This window comes from Copadichromis virginalis, linkage group LG16 (assembly GCF_057382275.1).
Source record: "Copadichromis virginalis isolate Kocher_CV1m ecotype Utaka linkage group LG16, C_Virginalis_male_GT1.1, whole genome shotgun sequence".
In the NCBI taxonomy this organism is placed as follows: domain Eukaryota; kingdom Metazoa; phylum Chordata; class Actinopteri; order Cichliformes; family Cichlidae; genus Copadichromis; species Copadichromis virginalis.
The window spans coordinates 40,712,983-40,726,831 of record NC_140633.1 but is presented as its reverse complement, the minus strand read 5'-3'; the positions used below and the strand labels follow the sequence as shown (position 1 = coordinate 40,726,831).

At 43.8% G+C, this 13,849-nt stretch overlaps 2 protein-coding genes across 2 annotated transcripts in view; both read right to left on the bottom strand.

The window, feature by feature from the left end:
* Nucleotides 1-486: 486 nt before the first annotated feature.
* Nucleotides 487-6,129, bottom strand: LOC146691409 (uncharacterized). The gene is made up of 8 exons (XM_085434823.1): nt 5,971-6,129; nt 5,651-5,845; nt 4,529-4,634; nt 4,015-4,199; nt 3,739-3,887; nt 2,595-2,736; nt 2,304-2,452; nt 487-1,731 (listed from the first exon to the last, which is right to left on the bottom strand). Exons 2-8 carry the CDS (start codon nt 5,688-5,690, stop codon nt 1,603-1,605), a joined length of 900 nt encoding a protein of 299 aa, XP_085290949.1. The 5' UTR covers nt 5,691-5,845; nt 5,971-6,129; the 3' UTR covers nt 487-1,602.
* Nucleotides 6,130-13,770: 7,641 nt separating this feature from the next.
* Nucleotides 13,771-13,849, bottom strand: part of LOC146691408 (uncharacterized) — a 3,691-nt gene continuing 3,612 nt past the window's right edge. Inside the window, exon 6 of the mRNA XM_085435431.1 lies at nt 13,771-13,849. This exon is cut by the window's right edge and continues 1,198 nt beyond it. The gene's annotated coding sequence lies outside the window, so the exon portion shown is untranslated.

Genomic DNA, 13,849 nt, shown 5'->3' with positions numbered 1-13,849 from the left:
CACACGCACACACACACGCACATGCACACGCGCACACACACGCGCGCACGCGCACACACACACACACACACGTGTAAATATAGTTCTGTCATGTTTCACTTCTCTGTGTCAGTCTCAGTGTGTTTTGTAAAATGAGGGAATTCCTGCTGGCGGGCAGGACCGCCGGTCTTACTGTTAAAGTGTCACTCTGGGAGATTTCAGCCTCACTTCCTGTTGATTAAATGCTAATAGTCACATGTTAGCCGTAAACAGCTGGATGTGAGACTCGCCTCTCGCTCTGACGAGAAGCCGTAAACAAATAGCCGAGCAAACCGGCCCCGTCCTGCTGTGGTTGGATGTAGCACAGTCGAGCGGAGCGATGTGTAGCCGCCACAGGACGGATGCTAACCTGTTAGCCACAGGTGACACACACACACACACGTTTCACCTCGTCCATCAGGTCACGCTCACTCTGGACCGTTTTAGATAAAAAATTTTTACCTCAGACTGTACCTGATTGGTTTCCAGATTGTACTTCCTGTGACTCCTCCAAATTAAAAGTCTGTGATTGTTACATGTATTTTTAATGAAAATCTTCCAGGCTGACACTTCAAGGGGGCGGGGCTAATTTATAGCTGGAAGCACATTTGCTGTCTCGTCTCCGTCTGACACTGGATTATAAAAGGACGTTTTTTGTTCCTGAACTTCCTGTTTGTGACTACGATGTGTGTTGATGATTTTTCAGTATTAAAGTTAAAAATCTCGGCTGCTTCAGTCGTTCCTGAAACAATAAAAAGTGTTGTGGGCGTGGCTGTGAGCTGCTGCTTTGTTTGTTACTGTAACCTTTAACTTGCTGTTTACTGGAAGCAATGACTCAGCCTCACCAGTGACTCAGACATTTTATTAAGGTGAACTCCGCTTATTCAGAAGGACGGGGAGTTGACCTCTGCAGGGAGGAGGGGCTTCCTGTGTCCCCGCCCCCCCAAAAAAAATTACATGAAAATTTCCCGTAGACAAACATTTACCCAACAGTGTTCATGTTACAGGCGCATGCGACACTTCCTATTTCACTGAAACAGGAAGTGTTGGCCACAACTGTCCTCTTACCGCAGCCAGTCAGATCCAGCAGTGAGCGTGTTATTCCCACCTGCCCAGGAACGCTCTCACCGACAGTTATTAATAAAGGAACTAACTCTCAGAGTTAAACAGGACTGTAGGAAGTTTGAGAAAGAGCACGCAGACGTGTTTGCAGTTCCTGTTTTTCTACTATTTCCTGTCATCGGAGGTTTGAAGCAGCGGCAGCGTGGAGAACATTCAGGGAGGCGTGGCCATTCAGAAACGATACTTGGTTAATGCTAGAGTGACCCGCTTCTCTGCTGCGATGGTTGTTAGCACGCAGTGGTTAAAATTAGTGTCAGGAAGCTGCTCGCTGCGCTCCATCCTGGTTTTACTCCACCCACTGTCCTCATGGGAGTAGTTCACAAATGTTCTGAGATCAGGTGCTCACAGGTAAATAATCCAGATGGTGCACGGTTAGATCACCTGGAGCAGGTGAGCGACTCAGTCGCCTCTGCTGGTAAACTGAGTGGAGTCTCTGTGAGTGGGCGGAGCCTCTCCAAGAGTTCAGGAAGCAGCGGCGGGAGGGCTGAGTGCTGATCTGGGCTCGTAGTTACCGTGAGAGATCTGGAGGTCGTCATAGCGCTCTACGATGGGAGTAAATGGTCGGACTTCAAATTCCCCACGAAACAGATTCTGAAGGAGGAGAAGACACAGGAACCTCAGAGGCAGTGAAGACTAACGATGGGCGATTGGCTGAGCCTTTCACCGATTGTTTTTACAACAGTCATTTATCTGCCCATGAGTACGTCTGCTAATAATGTTGGTCGAAGCTCAGAGAAGCGGTTTTAACTCTTCCAGCTGCGAACAAATGCAGCGATTCGTTTACTCAAACACATAACAGAACAAAAGAACGGCAGCAGCCTGCTTAAAAACAAACAAATTATTCAAATAAAAAACACAATAGTGGGAAACACAGGACGGCCTTTTCCCCACTCTAACCGTGTCTGTCTCACACACTCGACCAAACAAGTACAAAATTAAACCCATCTAACTTTGGCTCTAACTTTGCTGGACTGACGGCTCTGTTAACACCATTGGACAGTTCAGCGACTCACCAGTCACCATGAAGAACCACGTCGGTCTTACACACTGATCGTGAAGCGAACACTTTCAAAATCAGCTCTTTTACTCGCTGACACGCTCGGAGTGGATACAGCACCCACCAGTGTCTGTGTGGTGAGTGTGTGCAGCAGTGTTGGTCTTACCGGCGGGATTTCATATTTATGTGGCTCCAGGCAGCGTTTGATTTTCTCAGTTTGGAAAAACCCGAGGTATCCCAATGTAAGAATGATGATGGCGAGGACCACGATGCCGACGAGCAGCCCCACGATCATCGGCGTCCTGTTCACGTGTTCTGAGAAAACAGACGCAGTGAGTTTACTGCTGCAGCTTTAAAACCTTCAGCTGATTCAAAAGCAGCGGAGTCGTTTACATCTGTGTCTCTGGTTGGAGTCGGAGCGCGTTAAAGGAACGTTACACCAAGAAGAGCAGCTTACCTGATGCAGGGATGACCTCACACTGGATGCAGCTGCGTGGTTCCACGAGGTCCCCGTGGACCGTATAGGCCACCTGAACACAGTACCGCTGCCCCTCCTCCAGGTCTTCAATGGTCCTGGAGTCTATGGTGTCTTCATACTTCTGATGAAGACAATGACACACACACACACACACACACACACACACACACACACACAGTGTGAGTGAATTAAACTGAAGTGTTTGCTTCTGCTCGTCTTCTCCTGTATCCAGCTGAATTATCAGACTGTCAGAGCTCCACGGAAAGTAACCCAGCTGTGCAGCTTAACATTGATAAGAGCAGATGTTTATCCCTCCATGGACCCATGACCACATGCTGCTTCAGGGCTTCACTGCAGCTGCTGCCCGTTTGTGGCTCTCTGGCTTCCCTGAGCCTGGTTCTGCCAGAGGTTTCTTCATGTTAAAAGGGAGTTTTTCCTTCCCACTGTCGCCAAAGTGCTTGCTCATAGGGGGTCATATGACTGTTGGGTTTTTCTCTGTATCTATGAAGCGCCTTGAGGCGACTTTTGTTGTGATTTGGCGCTATATAAATAAAATTGAATTGAAAATTGAATTGAGTTTAGTCCTAAAAATGAAGGCGCAGGATTCATCTGGACACGAAACTGCTTCTCAGTCACTTTGAGCTTCTGAAAATGGGAACTGTGTAAAAATAGCTGTAATTCTGAAACAGTTTGTGCAGACTGTCTGTTGGTGCAGAGGCAAACTGTCCAAATATGCTTGGACCTGCCTGCACACACTGACCACTGACAGACACATGTGGCTGTATCAGCAAGCACACTGGCATGAATAATAATAATTTTAAAAAAAACTGCTCAAAGGAATTAAAAGAACACTAAAAACTACAGAGCCCAGCAAGGGACATTCTTCAACGCACATATTAAACAAATATGTAAGACTGCGTTCTTCCATTTGTGCAACATCTCTAAAGTTAGAAATATCCTGTCTCAGAGTGACGCTGAAAAACTAGTTCATGCACTAATGTGCTGCCAGAAGTCATTTTGTAGCTCTGGCAGGACTCATCCTGCTCCTCTTTACACAAAGGAGCAGATACCACCCAACATCAGGTGAGCATAAACACCTGGAGGAATCACTCCGTGGTCTCACCTGCAGAGGACTCTCTCCCTCTCTGCCAAAGTAAATCCTGTGCTTGGCATTGTTGGCGTGTTCCTTCGCCAGCTCGTGGTCATCGTTAAGGAATACGGTGAGTGATCCAGGCCGGGTCAAAATGCTTAACGGAGGCGTGCAGACGTCACCTGGAAGAGCAGAGCGAGCGTCAGCACAGCAGCAGCTCGTGGTTCACACTGTGGTCAGGATGGTTAACACCTCGAGTCTCACAGCTTCACCCACAGACAGCGCTGACACATATCTGAGGGTTCTCACCGTATCTGCTGCAGGCGTTAACACCCTCAGATCTCAGCCCCCGTCTCTCGGCCCGCACACGCAGCGTCACGCAGCTGTTCTCGGGCGAGTCGTTAGTGTCGCGCGGCCCAATCGCTGATATGTTGCAGGAATGGAAAGGCGTCTGGATGCAGGCTGGAAGAGCTTCCCATTTATCAGAGTTAAATCTGAGGATGAGGAACAGAAACGAGTCAGAGAAAACATCTGCTCAGCGTTCTCTCTGCTGTGAAACCCAATCACTCGTTGCTTTGAAGCAGGAGCTTTGCTGACCTCTGACCTCTTCCTAAACATTTTACCAGCCCACTGTGGATTAGAATCTGTGACAGTGACACTACACTCAGCCTGCTGCTCTCTGATGGCGGCTTTCATGTGAAACTGTGAGAACGATGGAGTAAATAAAATGTCATCAGCTGACCTCTCGCCACCAACGGCCGTGACGATATAAAAGGAAGCTCCACCTTAAAACAGAGCACCTTCCCTGGCTGTGAGGGCTCACCTGCGGTAATTCACAGTGTAGGTAACGTCCGGCTCCCCTGGAGTCCACGTCAGCTGACCCTTCTCCACCTGGACGTTCTGTGGAGGCGGCGGCGCCTGAGACGCGACTGCAAAGGTGAAGAAAGCAAACCAGAGAAATCCCTGCATAATCCAGATTATTGTTATTCATGTGATCACGGCCTCAGATGATTTATTAAAGAGACAGCAGGAACCATCGACGCCACGACGCCTGAGCTCAGAGGGACAAAGATTCAAAAACGAGGAATAACATCTGTCTGCTGCACACGGCACGTTTTTAAAAACTGAACAGATGTGAACCTGATGTTTGTGGTGACGTCATTTATTCACTTTCATGTCTGTTTTCTGATTGGACAGATCAGTTATTTATTGCCTGAGAGTGTCAGAGTCAAAAGTGTTTACAGTGAACAGATGAATGAACATTTATTGCATCAGTAATAATGAAGGTTAAACATGTTTACAGGCTGATTTAAACAAACACAGAAGTGATGATTATAACCTGAAATAAACTCTTTGAAAGCCTCACAGATCCTTTCCTGTCATGTCAGGAGCTTTGGACATTTATAGCCCACTTCCATGTTTCACAGGAACCTTTAACCCTCCAGCAGCTGCGACTGTTTCACCTTTTTAACCTGAAACAGTCGCAGCAAACAGAAAAAGGACATTTTCTCATGTTAGACGCGCTGAACCGAACATTTCCTGGTCTGAGCTCAACGAGTTCCGTATTTTATCCGGATGATCAGTTTTAAGATAACCTCTGACATTTGAACCTGAATGTGACGGCCACGCTAAATCCACAGGTGAAACCCAGCTGGCAGGTAACAGCAGCCTTTCGTGTTCAGCTGGAAACACCTGACGCCGATTACAACAAAACAGCTTGAATGAGTCATTAATAACTGAAGACATTAGAAAATGACATTTTAACATCGGTTATTTTAAAGTTCAGTCTGACTCCGGAGCGAAAACGTGATTCAAACACAAAATCTCTGTCTGTCTGTCGCGCACACGCACAGAATATTGCTTCATCCGTGGTTAGCCTGCGGGGCTACAGGCCGTTGTTAGCCGGTAGCTCGGCAGGTATTGTCCGGCGGCGGCGGCTCCTTACCCCAGGAGACGGCGTGGAGGCAGAGCAGGATCAGCAGCATGGTGTCGGCCTCATTCCTCGGTCTGTGGCCGAACGTGCTGGCTGGAGCTGAAGAATCGAAACACACACCGACGCACTTCCTCGTCCTGGATAATCAGGACGTCTCCGTCCCAGACTGCTTCTGTCTTGGGGGATTTCCGGTTCCGCCTCTTAAAGCTGTACGTGACAAACGATAACAAAACACCAACAACTGCTCCACACGGTGTTTGATCACCGCTCACAGCCGCTGGGACAGACTGTGTTTACCAGCAGAGCTCAGAATCAGCTCAGCCCCACCTCACCTGTGCAGCCAGGTGAGTTACGCTGCCCTCCCACCTGAGGGTCCCGGGCCCTGCACGTCGAAGCTCAGCAACGCCCGTGTGTGGACTCGCCCTCACACCAGCTCACACGGGGCTGAGTATCGACCGACCGGGGATTCCCCCGCGCGTTCACGCGAGGGTGACGTCAGCAGCATGTGATCAATCACAGGAAATGAGAGTTAAATCTTCCAAATAAATAAATCAATGAACCGTTTATTTTATGATTTTCTGTGCTGTGTTCAAGGAAAACGAAATGCATTCTAACACAGAGTGATGCACTTTGGTAACTGTGTACAGTGCACTGGAAAGTTTGTTTTATTTTATGTCATTATATTACAGGTTTGGTTTTAGTTTTTAATATATTAAAGATATAATCAGTCATTTTTCAAGTTATTTAATCAAAAAAAGAATGTTGTACTCAGAAACTTACATGTTAGTCTGTAATTTCATCTTCCAGCAAACTGATAAGTTTAGAATTAACTTCTTAAAATAGAAACGGGCACCAGTTTGTGGAGGCTGTCATGCTGAACACAGCGGCAAAGATATCTGGATACTGCACCCTGCCGCTCAGCCTTATCACATTTTAGGCTGGAGTACGCCAAAGGCAGAGGACAAGAGCAACTGTAGATGTTTGCATACTGTGGACGGACAGCTAGATTCATACCTGCATCATACCTGTTTGATCATCTGAGAAGGGGAAGCTTTCACCAAAGAAACCAGAATATGAACGAAAGGGACTACGCCACCGGCACCTTAATCAAATCCCACCCTCTTCCTCCTCAAGCTGAAGTCTCTAACATGTGGAAATGTGCATAAACGTGCTCATTTACTCCTGATATTGTGACTATTATCAGCAGATCGGACGTGACCCCGCTGTTTCCAGACAGCTGACAACAATAACAGCTGGTTAAAAGTTAACAATTTACCAACTAATGTCAGGCTATACTTTCCCCTGATAAACAGTTTGGTTACATTTTCATTAAGGCCATTTCTCAATTCGCGAGTACTCGAGTCCGTACTCGCGTTCTCGGCAACACGGCGCGATTTCTGTACACCAGCGTACTTGATGACACCACAGCTCTGGAGTTTGATTTAACTGTGATTAATATCTGCACTGGAAATTACACATGACATGAAAAAAATTATACATGATGTAGTTGATTTCTTTAACGAAAAAAAGATAATTAAAAAATGATCTTAAGCACTTTGGTAAAATGCACTACACGTCGCTTACATGTCATCTGTTTGATAATGTCTAATAAGCTTCATACAGTTAAGCACAATCACTAAATGAACGAAACACAAGCTTAATCTCTCTATTAATAAAAATAGTACACATGTATGCCTGATTAAAAATTATAACAGGTGAGATGTTATAACGCTTTTATTTTTATTTTAGTAAACATTTAAAAATTACAACTGACAGCTGCTGGGTTTGGAAGAGAACTGAACAAATACTTAAAATCTAATCTGATCACTTTTGGAGCCTTCAGGATCTCCACGTATTAACCTGCTGTTTTTGTTCCCGGTGAAAATGTTTCCTCCTGAATTGAAATATTTTTAATGTCAGATTTAATTCAGAGTCAGCTAATTTCAGCCGGCTCTAGTGAGCCTCGAGCTCCCTGCTAGCTATTGAGCGGGTGGGTAACAGACGTCTCCGAAAACATCGGAGCACTTTTGCAAATTGTTTGCAAAACTTGTGCATATAAATTAAAATTGACGATTTATATTTGCATTTAAAGTTATGAAATATGATCATTAAACATGTTTGTGGTTGTTACAGTAAAAATATATAACTTTTTACTCAAATTTTATGTTTGTTGTCTGATTTTAGATCAATTGTGTTAATACAGTATGTCAAAAGGAAAACATAACTGTAAATTCAGACACGTGAGGTTGTGCTGAAAAGAATGATACCAAACAAAGCAAATAAACAGTTTTTAAAGGTGAGATGTAGAGGAAACATCAAAAGTAGTTAAAAATGGACAATAATACCCTGGACCCCAGAGGGTTAAACATTGTAGCAACCCCCCCAATGAAGGATGCCACTTTACTGATGAAGTTTTGAAGGTTTAATGGCAGTAAACCATCAATCTCAGAGATGGGGATATATACACAGAAGCAGCGTGTAAGCAAAATTCCACACTCTTACAATTGTAAACCTTATAACATAAAGTAAGCTTCAACATAAAATGTAACAAATGTAGCCTCTGTCACACAAAACATGTAAACGTGTCCTTATTTATGTCATAAACATACCTTGTGCCTCCCGCGACTGCTGCAAAAACTGCAAACATTTTTACAGGAAATCGTCCCATCAAAATAAAAGCTTCTAAACCCAAACAGGAAGCTGGTAAGTGAAAACAGCGATGAGTGCCAAAATAAGGTGCAAGGAATTGAGTAAAAGCATTTAGGGTTATTTACAAACATTTTTTTTAAAGTAACGCAATAATTACTTTTCAAGTAATTAATTACTTTTAGAGTCTTGTAACTCAGTTACTAACTCAGTTACTTTTTTGAAGAAGTAACTAGTAACTATAATTAATTACTTTTTCACAGTAACTTGCCTAACACTGAACACAAGTACACATATTGTGACATGGCTTAAGTGTCTGAGTCTAACAACTCTAAACCCACTTCAAGTTTCACCAACAGCGGCTAACAACAACTAGCAGAGACCAACAGCAGCAAAAACAGCAGCGCTTACCAACAGATCTCACAAATCCACCTTAGTATGGCTGACATGGAAAAGTGAGCCTCTCTCACTCATCAACTGGTGTCCAACTTTCACAAAGTTTTACAGCCTCTTTCAAATGAAATAAAGGACACTTATCACACAGCATTGACAGCTGATGTCAACCACTGACTGGGAATGAGCCATTCCAATCCATTTTCACTTAAGCCTTTCCATCATGTCCAGAGATGGGCAGTAACGCGTTACTTGTAACGCGTTACTGTAATCTGATTACTTTTTTCAAGTAACGAGTAAAGTAAGGGATTACTATTGCAAAAATGGTAATTAGATTACAGTTACTTTCCCGTAGGAACACTGCGTTACTGCGTTACTAAAACCGTGATTTTTTTTTGCGAGAATGTCTCATGACAGTGACGTAAGCGAGTGCGACGTTCGTGACAACAGCTGTGTGCAGATCAACAATGGATCATATATCGAGTGCAGAGAGAGTATGAGCGTGCAGCGTTTAAAGCGTGGAAGTACTGACCTTACTTTGAGTTTGATTCCATAAAAAGTGACAAAAACATTAGTGTCCGCTGTGCGTGGGAAGAAAACTTCTTTTTACAGCGAAAAAACCCCTAAACTTCCAACAAGCACCAAGTAGCTACGACGTAATGGGAAACTCACAGAGAAACTCGCGGATTCTTCCACTGACCGCGGCACACCTGCACCAGGGTAAACCTCCGCCTGCCCCACTCCTGCTTTACAGGTGAAAATAGAGCAACAGGACCGCTGAGTCTTTGACTTTATTTATTTTCTGCTGTGTTTTACTTGCATCTATTTGAAGGACTGAGTGTAAACACAAAAAATATTTTATTTTATGTGCAGAAAATAGGTTTAAATGTTCAACTAATTTCTTCCAGTCAGAGAACGTTGCAGATAATTAAATCTTTGCTTGATGCATAAAGTTAAAAGATTAAAACTAATAAAACAAGTTAAAAAAGAGACTTTTCCATTTGATTACATTTTGTATGATGATGATGCAGAAAAAGTAGAATTGGGCTGAAAGATCTATCGCTTTATCACCTCTTCAGGTTGTAAATCGTGTTTTTAAAAAGTAACTAAGTAACTAAGTAATTAATTACTTTTGAAAATAAGTAATCAGTAAAGTAACGGGATTACTTTTTTGGGAAGTATCAGTAATTAGTTACTGATTACTTTTTTCAAGTAACTTGACCAACACTGATCATGTCTCATACATTCCTATTGGTTCATCCTTCTTCCTTGTTCTTTATTATCAGCACGTATACACCACCACAAAAAGAGAAATCGTGTGCGTAAGGCCTAGAAACCTGTAACTCCCTCCAAGTTCAATAACTGACACAAGGTGCTCTTGAGTCTTACGGGCATTTGTTGGACACAGGTGCACCAACGACGCCGTGAGATCTGCACAAAGCAACATAAAATAATCATTTTTCACAGTAAGGTGTTCTAATCGAGAATAAACAATAAAGTGTATTATATGACAACATAAAACATTCACAAAAATGTTGTATGCTGTTGATTTAACCTTTACAAAATGTCGACACATTCGGTATGACACGTGACTAATATGAACTCGACAGCTCTGTCACCAGCCTTAGCTGAGATATGCAGAGCTGTCTGGAAGTCCGACCCCAGCATCGGTCAGGCTGCGGTCTGGACTCTGACTGGACCACTGCAGCAGCTCCATTCTTTCCTTTTTCAGCCGTTCCGTTGGAGATCTGCTGCTGTGCTTGGATCATTGTCCTGTTGATGACCCAGTTTAGCCGTGGGACAGACAGCCTCACACTGACTCCTTTGGTATACAGTTCATGTTCCACAGAGATCATCGTCCTTCCACTGCTGTGCTGACAGCTGCTGACAGCTGTTTCCTCCAAATGTGCTGCTGTGCGTTTAGACAAACATCTTGTTATGGAAAATTCTAGTTTATCCTCACATTAGATTTATGTGTTTAGAATCTTGTATAACCTTTGCCTGCTTAAGATGAAGCAAGTATGTGTCAGCATGACCTTGTGAAAACTGCTTAGCTAGGCCTAACGATGTTTCACTATGTTATCTGCAAACTGTTTTGCTCAGAGGGATGAAGCTCAGGGTCAGCGGCAGGTGCTGGCCTGGGAAAGGATGGTGGGAGTCTTCTGTGTACAGCAACAGCCCGGGTTGGACAAAAGACTGTTGTAACTGAAAAGATACACAGAGTTTGTGCGATGGTATGAAAGGGCGCTGCGATGCCCCGAGGTTAGACGTTCGTTACTATGAACCTGCTATGTTTTGATGTGTATGTGTGTTCTCCTGCGCACAGTAATAAATAGCATGACCACAGACTTTATTTACAAAATTCCACGACAATCTCCACTTTGGTCTCGTTTGTTCCTGAAGTCTTTGCAAACCTAAGCTATGCTAACATGTTCTTTTAGAGAGAAGAGGCGTTCTCCTGCAGCACGTCTAACAGCCACACTTCTTTATCTTCACGGTGTGACTGTGTGGCCGACCACAGGCCACGATTTGAATACACATTAGAATGAGAGTTTGGATTTTCTTCATGTGACTGTAAAACAGGCGCTGCTCTGTCACACTGTGCTTCGTCAGCCTGCATCAGTTTTTATAACCAGCTGACATTAGATTGAGTTGTTCTGGAGCACTTTGTTGGCAGAGCTTCCACAGAAACACAAACGCAGTGATTGTAGGAAACTGTGCTCCGCTCTGGTCCTCGCATGTGTGTCCCTGAAAGCTTCATGTTAACGTTAGACATTTATTAAAAGTCACAGAGCCTCAAACTGGCTGCGCGACACAGAGAAACAAACTGCACACCAGCCTAACACTGCTGATGGAGCTTCACCTGAAATCCACTCTGAAGCTGCTCCTTAGTCATGTCAAACTCACCGGGGCCCTCTGCTGGACAAAGACGCTCTCTGCAGAATTCAGTTCACTCACCTGCTGCTGCTACTTGAACTCTGTGAGGCATTAATGTGGGCTCTGAGCTGAGCTATGCTACTATTATACTGCTCTCTGTGAGAAGCAGAGCAGGAGGATGCAGCTTTCCTGATTCAGTGTTCATAAAAAGGAAATCAGAAGAAATTAGAGACCAAGAACTAAAGTTACACAGGGGGTAAAACAAGTACTGAGCACCAATATATTTCTAAAGGTGCTACTGACATCAAATTCTCACCAGATGTTGGTAACAGCTCATCCAATCCACATTCAAAGAAATCAAAGCACAGACGTCCATAAAAGTAGTTATGTGTAATAATGAGAAATAACACAGAGGAAAGAAAGGAGTCGCACAAAGACACAACAAATTTTGGTCTTCCATCATCATCCTCGATGAAGCTGATTCGATGCAACTGTTGTCATGCGTTCTCATTTTAGCTGGTTTGCTTTTGCATAACTCGATGAATAAATGTTTGTCCTCTGTGCTAATTAGCTCAACCCCAGATGATGCACATGTGTTTACTGCCATGACGTGTTTTCATAGACAACCAGTCAATGGCTCGTGGACCCGCGGGGGTCTGGGGACCCCAGTTTGAGGGCCGCTGCTATAAAGCATCTATGATGCTGCACAGCTTACATTCTGTATGTGTACATCAGCGGGAAACAAGAACTGAGACTGAGGTATGGAAATAAAACACGGCAGTAAACTAGGACATGTTTCTGACTCCTCAGTTCAGAAGATGAGTCTGACTTGGCATTGACTCAGTGGCGCTGTTTGTTCAATACTCTGTTTACTTGTAGTTAAGACGTATTACTTCTACACAACAGCCTTGAGCTGTGCCAGGATAACTGTCATTTAAACATAAATTTAATGATCTTCTGTGTTATGAGCCAACAGATTCTCCAGTGTCTGAATTATGCAGCTGAGATATTGAGAAGTCTCCTCAATTCTGCTTCAAACAGCTGAACTGTATAAATATAGAAGGTGTTTCCAGTGCAGCTGCTTAAAGCACACACACATCCAAACAGCAGCTGTCTTCTTTTTAGTTTGTATTTTGTGTTTAATCGCTTCATATTTTTATACTATGATAGTTTCATCCTCCGCTCTGGTGTTGGTGGAGTCTTATCCATGTTTGTGATTGGTCAGATGCTCCCAGCACCAGCTCTGTCACGTGAACGTGCAGTGAAAACCCCGGATTACCTGAGCGAGTTGATAACCATCTGATGGCGACTGCTTACACAGACTGATGATGTCAGGCTGAATCCAGACAGATCCCGACGTACTGTACACGGTGCAGGGAGGAGGAACAACAGAAAGTCACTGTTTCATTGGATGAAATAAGAAGGTCACTGTTGTGATATTTTGATACCATGGGAGCATTTACAGGATATTGTTTTATAGTGATATTATACAGGAAAACTGTTACTCAATAAGGCCCATTTACTAGTTGTTTTTCTCTTTCTCTGTGACCCAAGAATTAATGTGTAAGAATCACAGGATGGTACCTCAAGGTCGAAAACACCACAGAGATCACTTCCTTACTCCCATCCTCCCTTCTTTATCTCCTAGAAAAGAGCTTGTTAAAGGCCAGGTGGTTTGTTTCAGAATTCACTAATGAAAGAACTCTGTATTCTATGTCTAGGAGTGTATTTTGCTGGGATGATCATAAATTGTAACTGAAGAGATAAACTACACAAAGGATACTTCTTTGCTCAGGAGGCAGGAAGACGTTTCCTTATTTGGTCTGTACCGGTTTGAACTGAGAACATGCTGACACACGAACCTTTTTCCTCTATATAAGCTGTTGTGTACTTAATAAACCTTAGAGTTGATTTTGGAAGAGCAACCTGAAGCAGTTTCTGTGTCATTTTGTTCTCCCAAGCTACTCCCGGCGCTGTAACTAACCTGCTGAACGGCATACTTGAGTGTTACTTTGAATAATTAGGAATCTTATAAGGAAAGGACAAAACTCTGCTTATCGGTGATCACGCCTCGGAGGAAACCCGATCCACGGATGAACCCGGGACGGAGATTTCTTTCAGTCACCATGAGGAATGAGCACAACTCCCAAAGCTTGCAAATAAATCAGGAGAAACATGAAAAACACTGAGGAACAAACACAGAAACTATGATGATCTGATGACAGGACAATTATTAGTCCTTTATTTATCCAGGTAAAAAAATCTCATTTCCAAAGAGAGACCTGGTATCATGGC